This window comes from Linepithema humile, chromosome 8 (genome assembly GCF_040581485.1).
Source record: "Linepithema humile isolate Giens D197 chromosome 8, Lhum_UNIL_v1.0, whole genome shotgun sequence".
Classification (NCBI taxonomy): Eukaryota; Metazoa; Arthropoda; class Insecta; order Hymenoptera; family Formicidae; genus Linepithema; species Linepithema humile.
In genome coordinates, this window is record NC_090135.1 from 9,964,507 (window position 1) to 9,985,944 (window position 21,438).

Consider the following 21,438-nt stretch of genomic DNA (forward strand, 5'->3'; position numbering starts at 1 on the left):
CAGACTTCCGTTTTGAAAAGTTCTTCGGCGTTCCCGATTCTAAAATTAAATCTCCAAGAAAAGATGACGCAATTCTGAGTGCTCGCATTGAGATTGCTCGACTTATCCGGTCGAGTCAAAGAAACTTGGACTTTGGACTTCAAGGAGTTATTGTAATAAAATACGCGGTGTACAGTAACCCTCGATTTTGTGCTGATTTGAAAAAATGTTGACGGATATTCTTCAATCAAAGTTAAATGTTTCAAGTTCGTGTTTCTTACGTATTCAGCGCAAAACGTGATAGTTTTAAATTTTCAGTAACGTGTTCGTGTATAAGAGTTTTAAAACTTCCGCATTTTTTTCAAATTCCTCGCCGGCCAATAGCTCCAAAATATGTATATCTGTTGACTTTGCCGATGCTTAAAATAAATAATGTTATGAAACCTCTGCATTTTCTTACAAAATATTAAAATGATTAAAATGAAAAATCTAACGCGGAAAAATTTGAGAACTGTCAAGCTCAAAATAAAATAAATACGAAGTATAATTATTATATTGAGAAATAATTTGTAAAAAAGATAGTTATACAGAATTATATTACAAATTTTTTTTTTAATCTGTACATCTACGAACAAAAAAGAAATTCGGCGATTATCATATTCGAAAGAACGCATATACACGGTGGAATTTAAACCACCGCAAATTAGCACCGAAAACCTGATGCGTAGATTCTATTCGTTTCCACGAAATAATTTCCGATCGCATTAGGGGGAAGATTATGCTTGGTTCCCCTCTGTTTTGTCGGCCATTCGGGGATTAGTCTTACCACGCCGACAATTGACGACGATTGGACGATGGGCAAGGATAGCCCGTGGCAACAGGAAGCATTTCAGTGCTCCGCGATACAGTGTTCGTTTCATGACCTGTTTTCTGTGTGCAGGGACGGTATGTGATATTTTTAATATCGCAAGCAGCTATTATTTTCAATATTCTATTACATTTTTTTCTGTTAAAAATATTCTGTTTCAATAATTTTTTTTATTAAAAAAGTTGATTAATGCTTTTATATATATATGATATTTCCAATATAATTCCAATATACTGAAGCGATATACAATCTTTATTTATAAATATAAAAATTTCAACCTAAAAATATTGGAAAATTTATAGAATTTAGAGTAGAATTTTCCAAGGAACATAAGCTAGAAGATAAAATATGTGTACACTCAAATGCTTTGATAAACGTAGCGAGATGTAACAATTTATTATCAGAAAATTAAGATCCATGCATTGAACTCCTTATCATAAGCCCGATAAGATAATCGATTACATAGATCGAATACATAGAATCCATAACAAATTCCATGTAAAAAGAATTAAAAACTACACAATGTCCGTTGTCCATTCGCCGCTTTAGCTATCTCCATTCAGCACAATTCATCGATTCTCACTTGCAAAATTCGCTGTTGTTCATCGAACACATTTCGCGCAACGAATCCTCCGCAATGCGACTAACTTTTCACTTTCAAAGTAACAAACAGGCTCTATTATCCTCCACGCGCTTATCAGATCGGCTTTTCTGAATAGATCATTTGCATTCGCGCTTCGCGATCGACGCATGTTTCGTTCGTGAAGAAAATGGAAGGGGCCGATATCCCGTGACCCCGTGTGTCGAATCAGCGCCCTCCATCAAAATCTTGCCACACCGAATAACGCGCCACCGTGATAACGCATCGTACGATGATTTCGCTGACCCCTCGCGAGCCTCTGCTGAGCGAGCCTCTGCTGAGTGAGCTCTGCGTGGCTCTGTTACTTTGTTATTATGACATTTGACATATCTCACCCCGTTTTTCATTTTTTTTCTTCTCCCGCGATCATACGACGGAAATTGCTCGTAGAAATCATTCCTCGGTCGCGTGCGCACTCGCGTGTTAGCACTAAGTTGAATGAATGAAAGAATAAATATCACGAGTACGATTGCATTGGTTATACTAATTGCTTGAAGAGCAGTTCACCTCTGACCTTAGCGACTCTTTTCCCGCGGTTTTAAAATAATGGAGAAGTGAAAAAGTCAGACACGACCCTGATCTAAACAACTTTCATCTCGGTTCGTAAATAATGCCGAAGAGGCAGAAAAATCGGATGACCCTAATCTGACCTAAACAACTCTCATCTCGGTTTGGAAATAATCGGAGAGATAGAAAAATCAAACACGAGCAACCCTGATTTGACCTAAACAATCATCAACAACTTTCATCTTGGTTTAGAAATAGTATTTCGCAAAAATTACACACATGAAACTCAATTTACAACACTTTGCAATCTATTTTCACAATCTGAACCTAAATTTATTTGAATACGTAGTTTAAATATTTAGTGACATACGAATATTACATGCCGAGTTTTACGCAGATCTGATTTTTTATTTATATGCCTACTTTAATATTTTATTTGAAATATACGAAGCCCAGTAAAAAATAAGATAAGATAAATTTAGTCAAGATAACCTACACACAATTGAAAGAGATAATCTAAAACGATATTGATAAACTAGATAACTTCATTTCAAAATCATCGTACACTATATTAATTTTATATATATGCTAAAATATGTTAGACTGTCTAGCTGGAATAATTTAAATAATACAATGTACAGCAGCAACTTGTGCAACTGCTATATACATTGATTAGAATATCAATAAGTTATAGACTACAAAAATCGTGCGTATGCATGCGCGATTTGAATAAACTAAAACGTAGCTGTGAATGTCTAGCTTGTTTAACTTATCAACAATATTGAGTTTAAAGTAATGTTAACAGAAACAGACATTAATTAACATGATATGAAAAAAAATGTGAACAGTTGTTATTGAATTTTATACATGAATAATTATATTCTCCTAATTAGACGAACTTAGTGAGCAGATTAACTAGGGCAGAATTTTGATGAGGCAATCATTATGTGACATAATATTAAACCATTGGTCTCCAAATAATGGAATAATAATTACGCAATCATACGCAAACACAATATTAAATATTTCAGTATAAAATTTAGTATAAAAGCACGCATAAGAAAAATTTGTTATTATTTGTGAGAACATTTTACAATTTGGTAGCATTGCTAAAATTACAAAAACAAGGATGAATTTTTGCAATTCAACCTGACATTAGCATTTTCGCGTATTTTGCAATATTTATCAAACGTTATCTTCTCTTATCGGTGTACACCGTGCTGCAATTACTCTGCAATTCAGCCTTGAATAAACACACGTAAACCTTCGTATAAATATACAGAGTGTCTTTCTCATTATTGTACGATTAATTTAATAAATATCGAGATAATATTTTCACACAACTAATTATTAAAATACATTAAACAAGAACATTAAGGATACGTGAGAAAATTATTCTTCAGTTAATTTTAACATATCTTCACTTTAATGAATTTGCAACGCAAAATTTAATTCTAACAGTATACAACATAAGAAATTTGAATGCTGCAATAAATAATAACCTCTCTGCATATTTTTATGACTGAAAGATTATCTACAAAGGAAGATGCGGTTAGGAGAGAGCATCCGGTGATTCTGAGCCACCCAGTGCAATTGCTAGTACTTATAATCATCGCGTAACGTTCGTTCGCGAGTACCGACGCGGCAACCGAAGAAAACGTCGCTTCTCCATCGAGAAATTAGTTCTACTGCAGAGGAGCAAAAGCGAGATTTTCTTTCCTTGGTAAATTCAATCGTGTCTCGGCAAATATTAGCATGATTCGCCGGAATCGTCAGTTCTACATTAGCTGTGCGCGGAACAGCTGCGTTGGAAAAGTTAGAAGGAAAGTTAAAGCCCCGAGTGAAATGGAAGTATAGTGCTTCTCGTAAATTCTCGAAAGAGGAAATGGAGAAAAAATTGCGAGCTGCAATTTCTATGCAAATTGATAAGTCGCGAGTAGCGCCGCGCATTGATCAAAGGTCAAGTGTAAATAATTTAAAAAACGTATTTTATAATTTATGAAGATTGTGGTAGAGATATAATGAAATGTAAATGCCTCCGAGAAAATGTCAAATAAATAATTAAATTCATCTCGGAGTAGAAGAAATAAATTTGATGACTTTCTCTCTTAAACTTTTTTCGCGTATCTGTCTGCTGATAATAAAATATTAAAGTTCTAGAATTTAAAATTAATAATTAAAAGGTAATTTGAATATTCTGTAAAAGTTATTATTAAACATTTATTAATTCGTGATTTTAAAGTGTTCAAAGTTGCATAAGAAACATAATATAAAAATCATTATTTGAATCGCAAAAAATCCGCGATAAGGATAACTCCCTCGTTAAACTAAATTATTTCTATTATTCTTGAAAGTCGATATTCCTTAAACGGTAGGTTGTAATAAGTTATGGTAAACGATAAAAGCTTTCTTTGTGACTTTGCCGCCTTATCACAGTTGCGTATGCATAAAGTGTCGAGATTGTTCTCTTATCGCAAGTAGCTCCGCGAGCACTTTGTACGCAATTTCGCATTTGTCGAGGAGGAAAGTTTCGCGTTTTTTTCCACGTCAATGGCTGCGAGAAGACTGAAATTTTGCTCGCAATTTTGCAATCTGGACAACGAAAATAAATTGAGCGGGGCGTGTGTTTTCGTGCGATGCGGTAACGGTAACGCGAGACGTATTAACGGGAGGAAAAAGTAAGCTCCGCTCCGGGAATTTTGCAGCTGCCGCGGGGATAACGACGCGAATGCACGCGTCGTCGTAAACTATGTTTTATGGGCTGTTCGCTACGGATACGGGTCGACAGCTTCTCTCGAGAGATCGACGGAAAAACCGGCGCGTTCCGGAATCGGCAGATATAACGGTTCGCGCTTGCGAACGCGAATTATCCGACACGCCAGTTCACAACGGATTCCTTTGAGATCATTTGAATTTGCGATTTTTATTTCACGATGAAGAAAATGGAGTTTTCGTTTAGCATTATTAGACTCGGCAGATTGCTCAAGTGTAGGCAAGTATGTGCACGATACTTTTTATATTTAACGAAGAAATTTTCTTCTCTGCAGAAAATTTCAATTTTAAAAATTGCCTCAAAGAGACTTCAATCGCGTTTATTCAAAGTAAAGATGGAAGATTTCAAACACGTTAGTGTATAATTTTCCTAAAAACTTTAATGGTAAACGTAACTATTTTATTTTTAAATTCATTCTTAATTGTTTGTTAATATTTCATGACGTTTCTAAAATCGAAATCTTATTTCGTTTCGTACTTATTCTAATAAATATAAATGTAGTATATTCTGGGCCATTTAATTTAGAAATGGGATAAGTGAATATTTTATATAAAATTATGACATACTCGTCTCTTCAACATTTATCATTAATAAACCAAAGAACTTTTATTTGACAATTGAGACATTTTATTCCAGGTATTAGATAATTGAGAATTTCATTTCGGTGAATAGAAAGACGATTTGACAAGACGATGTGACAATATAAATTTTCTATAGACTATTTTTATTTAGTGTCCTACATTTCCCTGCGTCATAATCATAAGACAACGAAAATCACGTGTCTTAATTTTTTTTTAATTTATCATTACTAAATATGACAGTAACAAATAAGCAAAAATTTCATAGAACTTGTATTTATTTTAAAAATATTGTACCTATTTTAAAAAATAATTCGTTACTTACACGGTATATCCAAAAAGTAATCTTTTATGTCAATTCATAATAAAGTAAATGTCAGGATCATATTTAAAGAAAAATTATTTTCCGTTTGCGACTGTCTTTTTAAAAGTACGCGGTAATTAAATTTTTAATTTCTAGAATGAATAGAATTTTAATTTGCATTTTATGTAATTGTCTTTTTTTAAAACATGCGATGTAATTAAATGCAAGCATGTTGAAGTAAAAATAAAAATAGAATAAAATGTGAGATGGAAATTTAAACGGACGTATTAAGATATATTAATTGTTGATGCGCACACGCAAGATTCAAGATGGTTTGCCTTGCAATTCGTGGGTGGCGACGCGCGGTCAACCCATCGCGAAGACCGCGAGTCTATCGATTTGTTAATAAAGACACCCCTACGCAGACCAATCACTCATACCTCCCTTTGACCGCGGCGAGGAGGATCGTCGAGATCGATACGCGAGTCTACAGCAGTTTCATAGCGCCGTGTTTGATTGCTCTTGTAGCTGGCTGCCGTTCCGAGATATCGATGTTATTGATATCATAGTTTTGTCCCGAAGTTATCAATAACACCGATGCAACAACAACTGCAGCCACGTTGCAGAATTTATACATTTGAAAGTTACACAGAAAAGCATTGGAAAGTTACACAATAAAATGCAAACTTTGCCGTTTCGCATTGTTTGTCTTCATCGTGAACATCGAAATAAAATGCTTGTAAAAAAATAAACGGGGAGAAACCAAATGCCTAATTATAACGTTTTGGAATACGCTTAGCTTAGAAAATTTCAAGAATCTCGTGGAAATCACAATCGATTGCTAAATCAGAGAAACCTGGTTTTGTTTTACAGCTACGTCGGCGGTAATCGTAAAGGCGGAGACCGATACCCGTCATCTGGCGAGTCTGTCCGGAGACGGCACGGGGGTGAGAATAGGACGCGGCGAGGACGCAGTCGCGAGTGGCAGCAGCATCAGCCCTGTTATGGATTCGGCGCAATCGTCCATGATGAAGCAAGCGGACTACGTCGTAGGTCAGTGAACTGAATCCGCGATAGAAAATTTTCTCCGCTGCCGCGAACGCGATTTCTCGCGAGTCGAAAAAAGGCTTTCCGGTCTCGTTAATCAATGTGATTATTAATTAATGCGATAATTATTGATTGTTGATCGCTTCGGTATCTGCGTTATCGAGGCGACGCGAGTGAACTCGTGCGCGAGCTCGGAATTGTTTGCACACAAAGAATCGAAATTATCGAATAATTAATCCGATATTGGTGTAAATATTTCCAAATTAAAGAACTTCCACATCGTCAAAATATCACCGAAATCTCAAATTGCGAATACGTCTATCAATTTTATCGCGAATAATAAAAATATAAATATGTAAACAATGTGAATTTTCTATATTATTAATTCATTAAAGTATAATATTCGTGCGGGCCGATAAATAATTTGATTAATATTCAGGATGATGACAGCAATTTCACGAGAGAAGCTCTGAACACGCGAACGATCAAAGTGCATCGCTAAATCGAATCAACGCGATGACACAGCACGTTAGCTGATCGATATTAATCAAATCTGTGTTATGTTACAGACGTTGTGCTGCCAACGGTCCTAATTGCTTTGCTGTTCGTCGGCAATGCGATCATCGTTTATATCATCTTCCAATATAGAAAGAGGTAAGCGAACTCATTCATCACATTTCATTGAAATATTTGCTAAATATAGATGTGATGTAGAAAATGATGATCAACGGCGTGAATGTATTCTTTGATATATTTAAATTCAATCAAAATTGATATTTTATTGCATTTCAATTGGTGTGAGAAAATTTCGAACCATATTTTTCGAAAATACTGAGATGTATTTTAAATACATAATAATGTTTGAAAAACTAATTATAATTATTGCAATAGAAATAGGGAGTATAGAGATAATTAGTGATAATAAAATATTTTGATTGATTTTGATTGATTTTCATTCAATTTTCACAAATCCATTTTCAGAATAAATAATTTGACTTACCGATATCGCAGTAGAGCAGCGGAGTTGTAGATTAACGTTGATCTGTAACAAACAAATATTTTCAAATTATAGTATACGCAAACCAAGTATAATATTATATCAAAAATAAAATTTCTTATTAATTCTTCAATCAAGTATTTAATAAAAGAGTAACAAAATCTCCAAAAGTAATTTTTTTGCATGTGTAAACTTTTATGAAATATTTTGCAAATAATCTAATGTTTATATAAATATAAATAATTATGACTTTTAAACTGCATATTTATAAACATTAAAAATTGCTAATATTTTATTAAATCATAAATAACAAATTACCTTATCGTTGCTCCGCTGGTGCCCGACGCCTCCTAGGCCGCCTCCTCCTCTCAGTAGTCCATCGGTGATTACTCCTCTCTGGCACAACACTCACTCGCGTAAACAATACGATCAATTATATTTCTGCACGTTCCGATAATAATAATACGTCGCGTGATACTTTGTACGGCACTCCCGATGCAAATTTGTTCTTGATATTACGAACGTCGCGCGACACTATACGACACTCCCGACACGCGCTTTATCGCATCATCACGATTGCGCGACACTTCTTACGGCACTTCCGAACACATACTTAGTTGATGACAAAGTAATAATTAATGTCCCGCGAACCGGCACGAAAGATTTGACTTGCCAACCACCACAGCGCAGCAGCAGAGTTGTAGATTAACGTTTATCTGTAACATACAAATATATTCAAATTATAGTAAGCCCAAACTAAGTACAATATTATATTAAAAATAAATTTCTTATTCATTCTTCAATAAAATATTCGATAAAAGAATAACAAAATCTCGGAAAACAAATTTTTTACATGTGTAAATTTTTATGAAATATTTTGCAAATAAAAAAATCGAATGTTTATACAAATATAAATAATCATAAACTTTAAACTACATATTTATAAACGTTAAAAACTGTTCATATTTTATTAGATCATAAATAAATAACAATTACCTTATCGCTGCTCTGCCGATGCCCAATGCCCCCTGGGCCTCCTCCTCCGCTCAGTAGCCAATCGACGATTGTTCTTCTCACTCGCACAATCACTCGCGTAAACAATATGATCGGTTAGGTTTACGCGTGTTTTGATAATAACAATACATCGATCGCGTTATATTTTATGCGGCACTCTCGATGCGAATTTTCTTTTAGTATTTCGAACATCGCGTGATACTTTGTACGACACTCCCAACGTGAATTTGTTCTTTGTCTTACGAACATCTCGCGACATTTTGCACGGCATTCCCGACACGAATTTCTCGCCGGTATTATCGTCGCGTGACATTACACGGCATTCCCGACTTGCGCTTTATTATCGCATCATTACGATTACGCAATACTTTTCACGGGTTTTCTGAACACGTACTTATGTTATTTTGACGGTTAAGATAATAAAAACCGCGAACCGGCATGGAGGCAACAATGCATGCAACACTCGCGACATCCCGGCGGTAACAGCGGCGGAGAGAATCAAAAGTCGCGCGGCTAACTTCGCGCGCCACCCGCCGCAATGCTATCTACCTAATCTACAATTCCTTCTATTCCCGCCATTTCGGGAAAGAAAGAAGCGAATGAAAAGAATGACATACACTCGCGCTTTGGACTATTTAGACCGCTTTCTTACGACGATATGAACAAATAAACGACAGTCAAAGATTGATAATGCGGTAATAAAAGAATATGACCATCGGCTTTTGTCGATTTGCGCGGAATGGCAAAATAAACGAGTGAATTTTTATCGAGCAAATTCCGCGTTTTGACGAAATATTTATATACAAGTGTATAATAGACGCGCAATGCGGCTAATATATGTCGCGATACGAAGTTAATTATGACTATACTTACTAATTAATAGCGTCGCGACGGTACTTCTTTTCAGAAACGATTCGTCCCGTGCCCGTGTCGTACCGGAAAAGACCCCAAATTTCGAAACTTTACGCCGCATCAGATGTACGGCGACTACTAGAGTCAAAGCATTTAACCAAATGGCGGCATATACGAATTTATTATGTAAATCAGCAAAATATTCAAAGAGCGTGATGCGATGAATTGATACTCGAATTTAAATTAACTATCGCCCGTTGAATATATTATTTCTATCCATTATTTTTTATTTCTATTAGAAATGTATAAATCGCGCGATAAATACTATTTAACAGATAACCTTACTATGATACTCGCTGTTTTCTATCGCGAAAGTTAATTAATTGTTTGAATTGATGATTAATAACGTCTTGTAAGGAAAAAGATTGCGTTTGGTTAAGAAATAATCTCTTATCGCGAAATATTAACGCGAGAAATACGACTCAAATCTTTAATTCCAATTAGTCGCACGAATTGAGAATCAATAATTGTTTGTTCGTAAGAAAAAGAATCGTTTAATTAGGAAAGATACTCGCAAATGTATTTTGAAACGGTGTGGAGCGATCCCCACATCCTACTTCGTTACGCGCCGCCGTGTGAATGAGCTAACGACCGACGTAGGCTGAGCGACCGGCGTGTCCTTACGCGAAGCGCTGAGGTCGCGCGTTACAAGAAAAACCAAAACATGCCGAACACGCGACCAATTCTTGGAATTTTAACACATTTTGAAACATTTAATATATCGTGAAATAATATTACGCCTATTTTCTGTTTCACATTTAAATTTCGATATATTTCGTTTCAAATATTACTATCGCTTTTTGTATATCTATTTTGTAGATTCTCGCTGTGTTATAAATGTTATAAAATTAACACGCTATAAAATATTATAATTATAAAATAAGGTATATATATATATATATATATATATATATATATATATATATGTATTAATATAATAAGACCATGATTAAAATTATTATACTAAATCACGCAGATAACACATTCTAAAATAATTAACAAAATAATGACTAAGTTTGTTCTGTCGCCAATGAACAGTATTGTGCGAAATAAAAATGATAAAAGCATTAAAAAATAATAAATAAATAAACGTGATTTTTTTTTCGTATTTCAGAAAACTTCCAACGACACAGGGCGAGGAGATGGCCCTTCGGGGTCCGACCGACGTGCCCCAAGTGTGATTCCAGAGGCCCGAGCTAATCGCACACGTGGTCGTCGGTACCATCGAGAAGTCGTCATTGATGTCCGAGCCCATTACGGCTACCGAGTCCACGTGGAAGACGGAGATCGTCGCGAAGATGCCACCATCAGATCGAAAAGACCTAAGAGACTCTCAAGCTCTCGCGACGATTCTGTGCAATTAGCTGAAAAATTGCCGCACTCGGAAAGAGCGGAAAAACGCTTTTCTCCTTCATGAAAATTCTACGGCGGTGTTCTTATCGCGCATAATGTAGCTCTGCTTAAATCTGAGAACTCTTCGCATTACCTAAAAGAATGAGATACAAAATCATATAACTATATTGAAAGGTAAAAAGTGCGCGGAGAAATTCCAGACAGCTCTGTACTTTTCTGACTAAATGTATACTTGATCGCCTCGCGTTTACAACGAACGCATCTTCAAATCGCGTTCGGAAATTTATTCAAGAGTAATGTTGAGGAATAATAATTGTCTTTTGGAACAAAATACGTTGCCAAAAAAGACCCGATGTTCCCAGGCGTTTTAAATATGAACAGACTATTATCGGTTCGATACTGTACAACTCATGAGCCTATTACGTCATGACCTTACATACACTCACTTACTCTGTATTATAATGTAAGGAAATAATATATTCTATACTTCGTCCAGATTGTGAATAAGTTAAAAAATAAATCAATGTTTTTTCTTAATAGCCGTCTGCATTTGCATTATTTACCATCTTCACTCCAAAAACTGATTTTTAACTTTGAAGAAACTCGATGCTTAAGTCGCTATTTCCTGAATTTGTTTTGCTACACTTGTATAAATTTTTAAATTATTTTCTATGCATCTAACTATCCTCAAATCCTGCAAAATAATAAAAATATTAAAACATTATGATTTAATGAACGGAAAAGTTTTTACTGTAAAAACTAATTATTTATTATAAAACTTATTACATTTAAATTTAAATTATTTAACTATTATTTAATTGCAACACTAACTACTATATTTATATTTAAAATATGGATATCTGAATCAGCGCTCACAGAGATTTAAAAATACTTCTGCAAAGGCTCTCCTAAAATATCCTCTAAGGTACGAACAGCATTTTGCGCACACTTCTCCGTATCTTCGTCTTCATCTTCTAGCATTTCCGCCAAGAATGGCACGGTTTCCGGTAATAATGGCATAAAATCTTCGCCGAGCTTTCTTGCAATTTCCACCTAAATCACGATGGCAAAAAATTATACATAAAATAGATGAAGAAATTAATAAGAAAAAATTAAAATAAAGACATGAGAATAGTAAAAATAATTCCTACATTAAAAAATTAAAACAAACTGAAATTCCAAGAGCAAATTATCTTAAAGTAATTCTTATTTCATCATAAATTAATTAATTTTACATAACGTTCTGTCAGCTATTTAATATATTGAAAAAAATAAAGATATTATAAAGTAAAAATCTCAATGAGATTGCATTATTTAAATTAAACTACTAAGTAATAAAAGATTAACTATTGTCTCATTTTACCAGTGCAATGAGAGCGGTGCTCCTGACGTAAGGCTTTGCATGTCTGGTCTTTAGCAACGTTTGATAGACTAGCTGTTTATGCAGCGAGTCGTCGGGAATAGCGCTGGTAAAGGAAGCAATGCAGGGTACGATCAAGCGACTAGCCCGGCTTTCGTATTCCTCTCGCGTGCCCATCGTGTTCTCCACCTGGTCTACTATCGGCTGCATGAGAATCTCAAATCGCTCCTGACTGACGAAGTTATGCGCATCGTAGCTAAACACTCGATGAAGCGTCAGCAGAATCGCCTCTACCAGCTCGATTCGGCGCGATTCATCCGGAAGCGTCAATTCCTGAGGAACATCCGTGACGAATGTGTTGTTGCTGCTCAGCAACGACGCTGCGTGCCTCAAAAAGAGTCCGGCGAACAGGACGAATAATGACTTCAAGCACTCCGCAATATTTGCTGATAGTCTAAAAAAATAAAGCCTTATTTAATATAAGAATTTTTACAGATATTTCAAGATTTTCAAACATATTTTTGCAGACAAGTATGATCATTCTAATTAATCAGTAATGGTATTTTGCTGTATTAATAATAATTGTATCAAATTATACATAGTTGTATTAAAAAATAAACATACAAATCCGTGTAAAATTATTTTTAATTAAAATCTTGATAATTTCATATTTTTTGAGTTTATATTTCTAAAATCAAAATGTAAGCAATACCTTTATAGCTAAAATTTAATTATTGAAAGCAATGCCTGCTTAATTATGATTATAATTATTACTTATGTTAATATAATACACAATGTTAAAATGTACCTATTATTGATGGATTTAATGCTCAATTTGATTATATAATGCTAATAGATCAGCTGAAATTCTAACTATATAAAAATAAACCGGCAATAATATGTATTAATATTAATATTTTATATGCATTTGCAAGTATTAATATTAATAGATATTAGATACGTATTTGTAAGTATGAATACTAATAGATTTGATTGTTCATACGTGTAGAATGTTATATTCCGCTGCTTGTGCTGCGTATCGTTCGCTGCCCATCCGTAGAGTTTGTTGTACAACGGTTTGAAAGTGGCCTCGCTTAACTTCAATACCAATGCTACCAGCGCTTTGCTAGCGCCCTCCTCAACAGCAATGATATCCTTCGAGATAGCTGTCGCATCCTCCGTGTCCTCGATGTCCTCGCGGAATTGCAGAACCTGGAGGAAGAAGTTGGCGAGATTGTTAATCTCGACTTTCAAGTCAACCGGTTGCACACTGTCGAAGGATACTGCCAGCACGCTCATCAGCGACGGTATGCATTGATAAGACTTTTTTTTCAATAGGATCTTATAAGTCCTGTCAACAGCCGGCAGCAACACTCGCAGCGGTACGCAGCTGGAGAGCTTCTGCGTCGTCGTCTTCAATCGTGAAACTACGATACCAATCTGCACAAACATTTTTATATTTAATTTCTCGTAATTCACAAAAAATATTAATCAATTGCGACATAAAATTAGAATTTTCTACTAAAACTTTTTTTAAAATTAAAAAATATATTTAAATTATTTCACTGAATAAAGCTCCCAAGGATTCTATATTTTGATTCTTTGTGAAAAAGAACAATTAGATACCTTAGGATGTTCGGTGTCGGTATATAAAGAATTCAACCTCGTCAATTGCAATAGAAGTTGATCTAGATAGAGCGATAGGAAATTTCCAAGAGATTCCACTATTTTCTGCAAAGCGCTCACAATACTAATGACTATCACATCCGGCACGTTCTGATGACAATGAGTCTCCAATAACTTCAAAATCGCCGGCACAAATTTGTTTAGCGAGTGTAGAGCGTATGTTTTCATAGAGCTGCATAATTCTGCAACGCATAAGGCTGCACTGGCTAACACTGGACCGTCTTTTGATCGTAACAGTTCTGTCGTCAAATCCAAGATCTAGAAGTAATTATTAGATATGTAGTGTAAGAAAAGAATACAATTATTAAATAAGTGAAACCCTTACATTAAAAAATTTATAAATCTTAAAAAATATTAATATTTAATAAACATTTATTATTTTTGAATATTTTGAATATTTGTATTATTACTCCGATAATTTTGAAATAATTAAATTATTCAAATAATTTTATATACTGCTGCAACACTTAAAACGTGACATTCAACAATTTATAAAAAAAATGAAATGAATTAATATACATACCGGTTTAAAAACAGCGGGATGATCAGTAGCCAACAATTTTGCCAACAGTTTCAAGGATATCAATACCGTCTGTTGGACAATCTCCTGTTCCTGGGTTTCGGTCTTCATCCTAGAATCGAGGAAGTACATCAACAACTCAATCAGATTCAGAAGATCGACGTAATTCTCCTCGCCGAATTTCCTTTGCATTAATCTCGCATTCAGCAGCTCCAGCGCGTTTTTCTTCACGGAAAGGAACTCGTTCTGCAGCAAGTTCTTAACGCTCTTCAGGAACAGATTGTTCGGCAGCAGGTTGTTCACCAGATCCAATACATCGTACAGATGATGCAGCAGCACCTTCCAATACTTGGCGCCGCCCGGTTTGCTTTGATGCCGATCGGCTGTTTTCGACGTAGTTTGAATCAGCAGGATCAGCTCGATGACTAGGCGATCGCAACACTTGATCATCTCGCGCGCCTCGTCCGAATTCAGCACGGCCACGCGATTAATGAAATCCTGGGATGACAGAAGGCCGCTGAGAAATTGCACTGCCGTTAACTTGTAGAGCCGCAGACTCTTAGGCGAGGATTTCATCACATCGTAGACATGCTTGTACGGGAACTTCATCGCCACTTTCCTGCCCATCTCGTCCTCGATGTCGATCGGCAGTGCCTTGATAAACTCGATCACTTTCACGCAAATCTGAAATATGAAAACAGTTTTAGTTTCTAGCATAATTTTCTTTCTATGTTTTCCAATATTCTTTAATAATATTATCGATAATTATTTATTTAATCTGAAAATAATTACTTTTGTGTGAAACTACTATTTTCATTAATGCTTATAAAAATATACTATTGTTCTCTTTTATTCTTATTTTTTTTATTAAAATTTCTTTTATCAAAGAGCTGTTTTGTTGAATAATCGACTTCAGAGGACTAACTTGAAGCAGCCGCTGCGGCGTGAACTCCTGCGACACTTGAAGAGCGAAATCCAAGCGCTGCGTAGGCTGCTCGCTTTTCTGGCTCGTGATCTTCATCACGTACCTCTCAAAGGTCAGCAAGTAGTAAAGATGCAGATGATTGTCGAGTAGTTGAAGTAGCTTGATAAAGAGTGGCGTCCGCCGGTGCTCAGGTATATGCGGCAACGAAACGACGAAGGTCCTCAACAATTCACAGGCGTGCGTCTCGTCATCAGCAGCGTTTACAATTGGCACCACTGTTTCCAGAGTCTTGGTGATGATTTGGATGGAATAAGCGTCGTCCTGGCGTACCACTGTGCTGCCCATGAACGTGAAGATCGGCATGATGTTGAAGAGAGCTTGACGCACGTCCGAGCAGCGCAATAGTTCGACCAGAACCAGCAGCGCATGATGGTGTGTCTGCGGGTTGCGTGACGTGCGGATGCACTTGGTGATAAGAGCGATTTGTAGATTGGCGTCGCGCACCGGCAAACCACGCGTCATCAACCGATGGATCGTCGACAGAATCAGCTGATTCGTGTACTCGATCGGGCTCTGCTCCTCTAAGCTAAGGCACACGTTCAGCAGATCAAACAGCACGCTGTACAGCACGTCCTCGTGCTCGATGTTGTCGGCGCGCTGTGCGAACTCCAGCAGCGCGACGCCACGCTTCCACGCGCGACTGTGCATCATCGCCGGGTTCACCGTCGACTGGGTCTGGCTGTGTCGCCGCTTCCGCTTCTTCGCGCTGTTCGTCGTCGCCGATTCCTTCTCCTGCGCTTCGCTGCTTATCATCATTGTCTTCAGTTCCGACGCGACGATCGTCGCATCGATGCGAATGCGTCGGAACGCCCGACCGGCGACGCTGATCACGCTGCTGATTTCGCAGTCGGTTACTACGTCCAGCAGCTTCGATAGAATCCGTGCCTGGAGGTCGCGCGACACTCGGCCCGCTTTTTCGAAGAACATCTCGTCGATCTGTCGCAGTAGCACGACGCTGGGCGATATTTGTTCGCCGCTCTCCGTCACCGCCCGTGGCTCATATTCCACGATACTCGTCTCGAAGAGCGACCATACTTGTTTGTCGTTCAACGCGTCGACAGTGTTGCCGTTGAAACGCTGCAGTATGTTCCGCAGCGCGCTGCCGGCCGATTGGTTCCTAAAGTCGTCCGCCAGTTTTTGCAGAAGCTGAAGCCCCAACGGTGCCAGCCGTTGAAGAATCCCGCTGCTGTTGACGTGCGTTAAAACATCGAGCAACTGCGAACGTCGATTCAACGGTACCTTCGACGCCTCGTTCTGCTGCGTCACTACGTCGAACAACAACTTCTGCGCTTGTTGCAGTTTCTTGCGTTGCTTAACCTGATGCGACACGTCCGGATCTGGTGAAAGAAGGACGTAGAGAATCAGTGAGAGCTGGTCTGGGTCCTGGGCAATCTCGGCGCTCCTCGCCGCCAGTTCTTGGAGTAGTACAAAGAACGGTTCCGCGGTGAGATTGAAAGTTTGCGTCAGTTTCTTCAGGATCTCTGTCGCCACCATTCTGCAATTATTGTTGCGTCTCGCCAACGAGAGTAGCAAGTTTGTCACAAAGTCCTGATCCTGAACGGCCCACTGGAAAGACTTACACTGATCGAGCAGCAGCAACGAGATCTGCAAGCAGTAATAGGACGTCTGCACCTTCACTGATTTCACATAAAGCTGCGCCAGGAAGCGCACAAGGTCTTTCGTAGTAGGAAAGTGCAACTGGAAAAAGATTTGCAGGCATCTGGAGTAATGCTGGCGCCAATGATGATTGTCCATGCCTTCGATGAACATTTCCAACAGTCGCAGAATCAAATTGCTACGCTCGGCGTTGTCGTCGAAGTCGAGCCGCGGCTCGGATTTGATGTTGAGTCGACGATGCACCATTTCCAGGACATAGGTGCCCGCTTGCAGCGGGAGCACACCCTTTGTCGTTAGCTTCAGCGCCATTTGCACGTTGTCGCCGGTGATGTTGTTGCAATCAGGCAGCAGCTTGACGTGTGAGTACCGTTTGATCATGTCCGTAGCCATCTCGATGACGTCGCGCGCGGTCTGCGCGGGCATCGAACCTACAGGCACTCGGCAGACCGAGCCCAACAGAATCATATTAAAGAACAACGACGCCGCATCGCCATGCGAGATTTGTTGTCGCATAGAATTTAGTATGTTCTCTGTCGGCGGCAGCAGCTCGTGATTCAGTATGTTGTGGAATGCAGCGGAGGTGATTGTTTCAGCGTTCACCAGCCCGGACTTCTCGACGTCCACCATCACGTGTTGCATGTAGACGTTGTTCTTGGCAAAGTTCGAGCGAAGCACTTCCAGTGCGATCGCCGTATCCTCGTCTGTGTTTGGAAATAGATATGGCAAGGCCGTGAGGAAGACGCTGGTGTCATCGCTCTCTTCGCAGAGCTCTAGAAGAATCTTCAGCGCCGGCTTGGCTAGCGTCTTCCGCGATGTCGTGTGACACGTCGACAGCAGAACGAGAAGTTCGTCCACCAAGGTATCAGTAGGCATTAAACTAGTTAATCGCCGCGTCGAGAAAGACAGCAGAATCCTCACAACATTCACGTCGCTGTCGGAGAATCTGGCCTGAAGCGTGCTTGTCATCATGCCGCGGAAATTTTCGGGCACGCTCACGCTGTCTTTAGCGAGGATTTCGAGGGCGACCGTTCGCTGCGCGGAGTTCACATGCGTCAACTTGTCCAGAATCTCGATGGATTCCTGCGTGTCTTTGGTGCCAAACGGCCAAGAAGTAAGGAAATGCAATGCCTGCTTGGCGTCTCGATCGTTTTCGCTCCGCTTCATCAACTCCTTCAGATATCGATCGAACCTCTCCGGGTAGCTGCGTTCGAAATTCTGATAAAATCGCGCTAGAAACTCCTTCGCAACCTTCGAAGTATCACTCTTGAAGAACTCGTACGTTAATACACTGGACAAGATGTCATCCACTGCATTGTCATCGAGTTTGACACGTACCAGTAGATCGCCGATCGTATTCTGAACACTAGCGATATGATGAGACTCTTCGGCAACGATTTGGCAAGCCGTTTGAAGGAACGACACGACGAATCGCGACGCGTTGATACTTGACGAGTGGACCGTGGCGACTGCCTCGACAAACCAAGGTAGATCGGACAGCTGGAGAACAAGACTTTGCGGCACGACGGTCAGTCGATTAATCGGAGCCTGATAAAGATGGAGCAGTAAAATTGTAGCCTCCTGCTTCAAGTGCGTTTTCTTGAAGGTTTTCAGGAGCAGCTTCTCCATGGTACTGGCGTTGAATTTCACCTGTATATTTCCCATAATATTAATAAACACAACATTTTTTTTATATTTATATGCATTTCTGCTTTAATACTTTCAATATTTTTTCATTTTTAAAGGCAAACATAATTTTTCTCTTTATAGATTTCAGAAACTTTATCATTATTATTATTTATAACATAACTTTATATTGTAAAATCGGCATTACTTATTAAAGTTTTTAAGACAAAAATACTTCGGAATTCTTGCAAAAATGATATAAAAAAATTAAATCACCTTTGTCATCAGCTTAGCAATAATCATGTAGCTGCTGGTAACGAGATCAGAAATGGAACTTTTCAGACTGTAAAGAAGAGTCGGCAGCAGATAGTTTACTTGAATTTCAGTGACAGTGGACATTCTTTCTATCAAACCCAATACAGCGGTAGTGTAAAAGGCGTACAAAGTGGTTAAGCAGGAGGCATGCTCCGAGTAAACCTCCGTGGCGGATTTCACATGGGTGCACAACATTTTCAGAAGCCCGTTATCTACGCTCAAGCGATTAACGAAAGTTTCTGAGGCCAATGGAACACCACGTTTCTGCAGAGGTGCCAACCAAAACCATTTGTCATTCTCGTCTGACAAATCAATCAGCTGTAAAGCTCTGAAAAAAATAATAATGATAAATTTGAAGAACGTTGAACTGTGATGACAACACGATGAATGACACTTGCAACATTAATTTTTAAATCCTAAGATATCCTGCATTAATATTCTTTCTGAATAATACATACCTAACAAACATACGAGTTTCATGATATGGCAAAATCAGAAGTATAAACTGATCACGATTATATTGATGAATATGATATCTATGTATCAGCCACTCTAGAGTTTTGTGAGTGGCACTCAGTAAAAAGTAGGGAGCCAGTAGCAACAAAAACTTGGAGATTTCTGCATCTAGTTTTTTATTTAGTGTAGCATCTTGAACAGCACGCTCAAAGCTTACAGAACTCTGTGCAAATAGTGTTCCTTTGAAGTCAACAAATAATAAGGACAGTTTTACCAATTCCTGCAGACCGCTCTGACCTAAACATATTAAAAAAATATGAGAAAATGATAAATATACAGCATTTCTCTTTTACTTGTGATTTAAAAGCATATATTTTTTGCACAAAATATTTATGTTTTATGTAATTATAGTAGATAAATTACAAGACAGATAACAAAAATATTGCAAAAGTATCTAAAAATATCCTATTTTTTAAACAATCTTTAGATAGTTTCTAAACTTGTGTGTTTCCAAACTTTGCTCCAAAAAATTCTTTAAACAATATTAAAAGATAAATTACGCTTGTTAAAATATTAAGAATCTAATAAAATAAAGAATTATATAATTTGCAATAAACAATATTTATAATTTTGACAATTTATATAGTAATAGAAAACTAACCTATACTCAGTACAGTGTCCCTGTCCAAATTCGCAGCTTCTTTTGGATCAAACAATAAACTGGCACGCTTTTTGTCCTGCAGCAGTAAACTCGTCTGCGGGGTTCTCAATTTTTTAAGTTGCGCTGCTAAAGACGTCGCCATTGTTAATCTATAAACAAAATTGCAAAAAACGTGGATAACCTCAAATTAAAGCTGGAAAAAAATGTTATTTATTAGACACTTCAACACTTACAAAATTTTTCTTTTGCTACAATCAAACCATTAAAAATTATTACAAATATTTGGTGTATTATAAAAATAAAACTTTAATTTTATCAAATTTTTAATCCTTACTGATTAACACATATACATGCGTCCGAGCCGCATGGTCAGTCTTCTGAGTCTTCTTCTATTAGTTCTTGGCTGAACCCAGGCTGCGTTCCGAAATTCACTGCCAGTACTAAAAATCTACAATATACGTTACGTAAACTGTAGATTTAGTTTCAGTAAGGCACTAGATATGTAGGTATTCTCATCCGCCATTTTGGTTCCTACTAGATGGAGAATTATAGCGTATATAGGGCGGTATTCATAGTCCGTTCTTATATTTAAAATCGTCTTAAGCACGGACTTATATTCGCTCTCTTCGTCACACATAGATTGTGTCTGACGAAGAGAGCGAATATAAGTTCGTGCTTAAGACGATCTTGAATATAAGAACGGACTATGAATACCGCCCATAGTATAGTATAGCGTACATGTGTAACACGTCAATTATTAAAAATGATTCAGGACTTTTTTCGACTCATTTTTTGGCAAGGAATAACGCTATGTACTTAGTGGGCAGCATTGAAATATATACCATACTGGAACGAGCACGCCTTTGTTCTCGACCGGTCAGATGGAGATAGCTGTTCGGACCCGGATCTCTCTATCTAACCAACAGTTTTGGTCACGTGTTCACAACTACTATTAGTCGAGAGTAGACGAGATAGAAAGAGAAATCCGGTACCGAGTCACTGCCTTGTCTGACCGTTTTGTCGAATGGAGGGGGTAGCATGTGCTCGTTCCAGTATGGTATATAGTTCAATGGTGGGCAGTCTTTAATAGCGTTTTCGATTATACAGGATTTGAACGACCCAGGGTTGATCAATCACTATTTTACTATAAATGCAAGTCTTTCATTGGTGGAGAGGTTGCAATGACGTCATTAACCAACCCTGGGTCGTTCAAATCCTGTATAATCGAAAACGCTATAAGTGT

The 21,438-nt window shown here is 37.8% G+C and overlaps 2 protein-coding genes across 4 annotated transcripts in view; one reads left to right on the plus strand and one right to left on the minus strand.

Moving 5' to 3' along the window:
* LOC105676789 (uncharacterized) overlaps positions 1–11,511 on the plus strand; it is a 35,349-nt gene extending 23,838 nt beyond the window's left edge. Inside the window, exons 8-10 of one of the 2 annotated variants that reach the window (XM_012374957.2) lie at positions 6,523–6,702; positions 7,266–7,350; positions 10,734–11,511. In XM_012374957.2, coding sequence (XP_012230380.2) covers positions 6,523–6,702; positions 7,266–7,350; positions 10,734–10,800 — 332 coding nt within the window. In that variant the 3' untranslated portion in view covers positions 10,801–11,511. Of the gene's footprint in view, positions 1–6,522; positions 6,703–7,265; positions 7,351–10,733 lie in introns of those variants that run through there. The other variant, XR_010891552.1, reaches the window with a different exon arrangement.
* Positions 11,512–11,716: 205 nt separating this feature from the next.
* l(2)k09022 (HEAT repeat containing 1 homolog l(2)k09022) lies at positions 11,717–20,637 on the minus strand. 2 transcript variants are annotated; one of them, XM_067360663.1, is made up of 10 exons: positions 20,530–20,637; positions 20,196–20,344; positions 19,537–19,831; positions 19,040–19,406; positions 15,464–18,787; positions 14,542–15,222; positions 13,959–14,276; positions 13,336–13,772; positions 12,336–12,786; positions 11,717–12,025 (listed from the first exon to the last, which is right to left on the minus strand). In XM_067360663.1, the coding sequence occupies exons 2-10, from the start codon at positions 20,335–20,337 to the stop codon at positions 11,855–11,857; spliced, it is 6,186 nt and encodes a 2,061-aa protein (XP_067216764.1). In that variant the 5' UTR covers positions 20,338–20,344; positions 20,530–20,637; the 3' UTR covers positions 11,717–11,854. The 2 variants fall into 2 exon arrangements, with proteins under 2 accessions (XP_067216764.1, XP_067216763.1); XM_067360662.1 differs by having other exon boundaries at positions 20,429–20,590.
* Between the last annotated feature and the right edge of the window lie 801 nt (positions 20,638–21,438).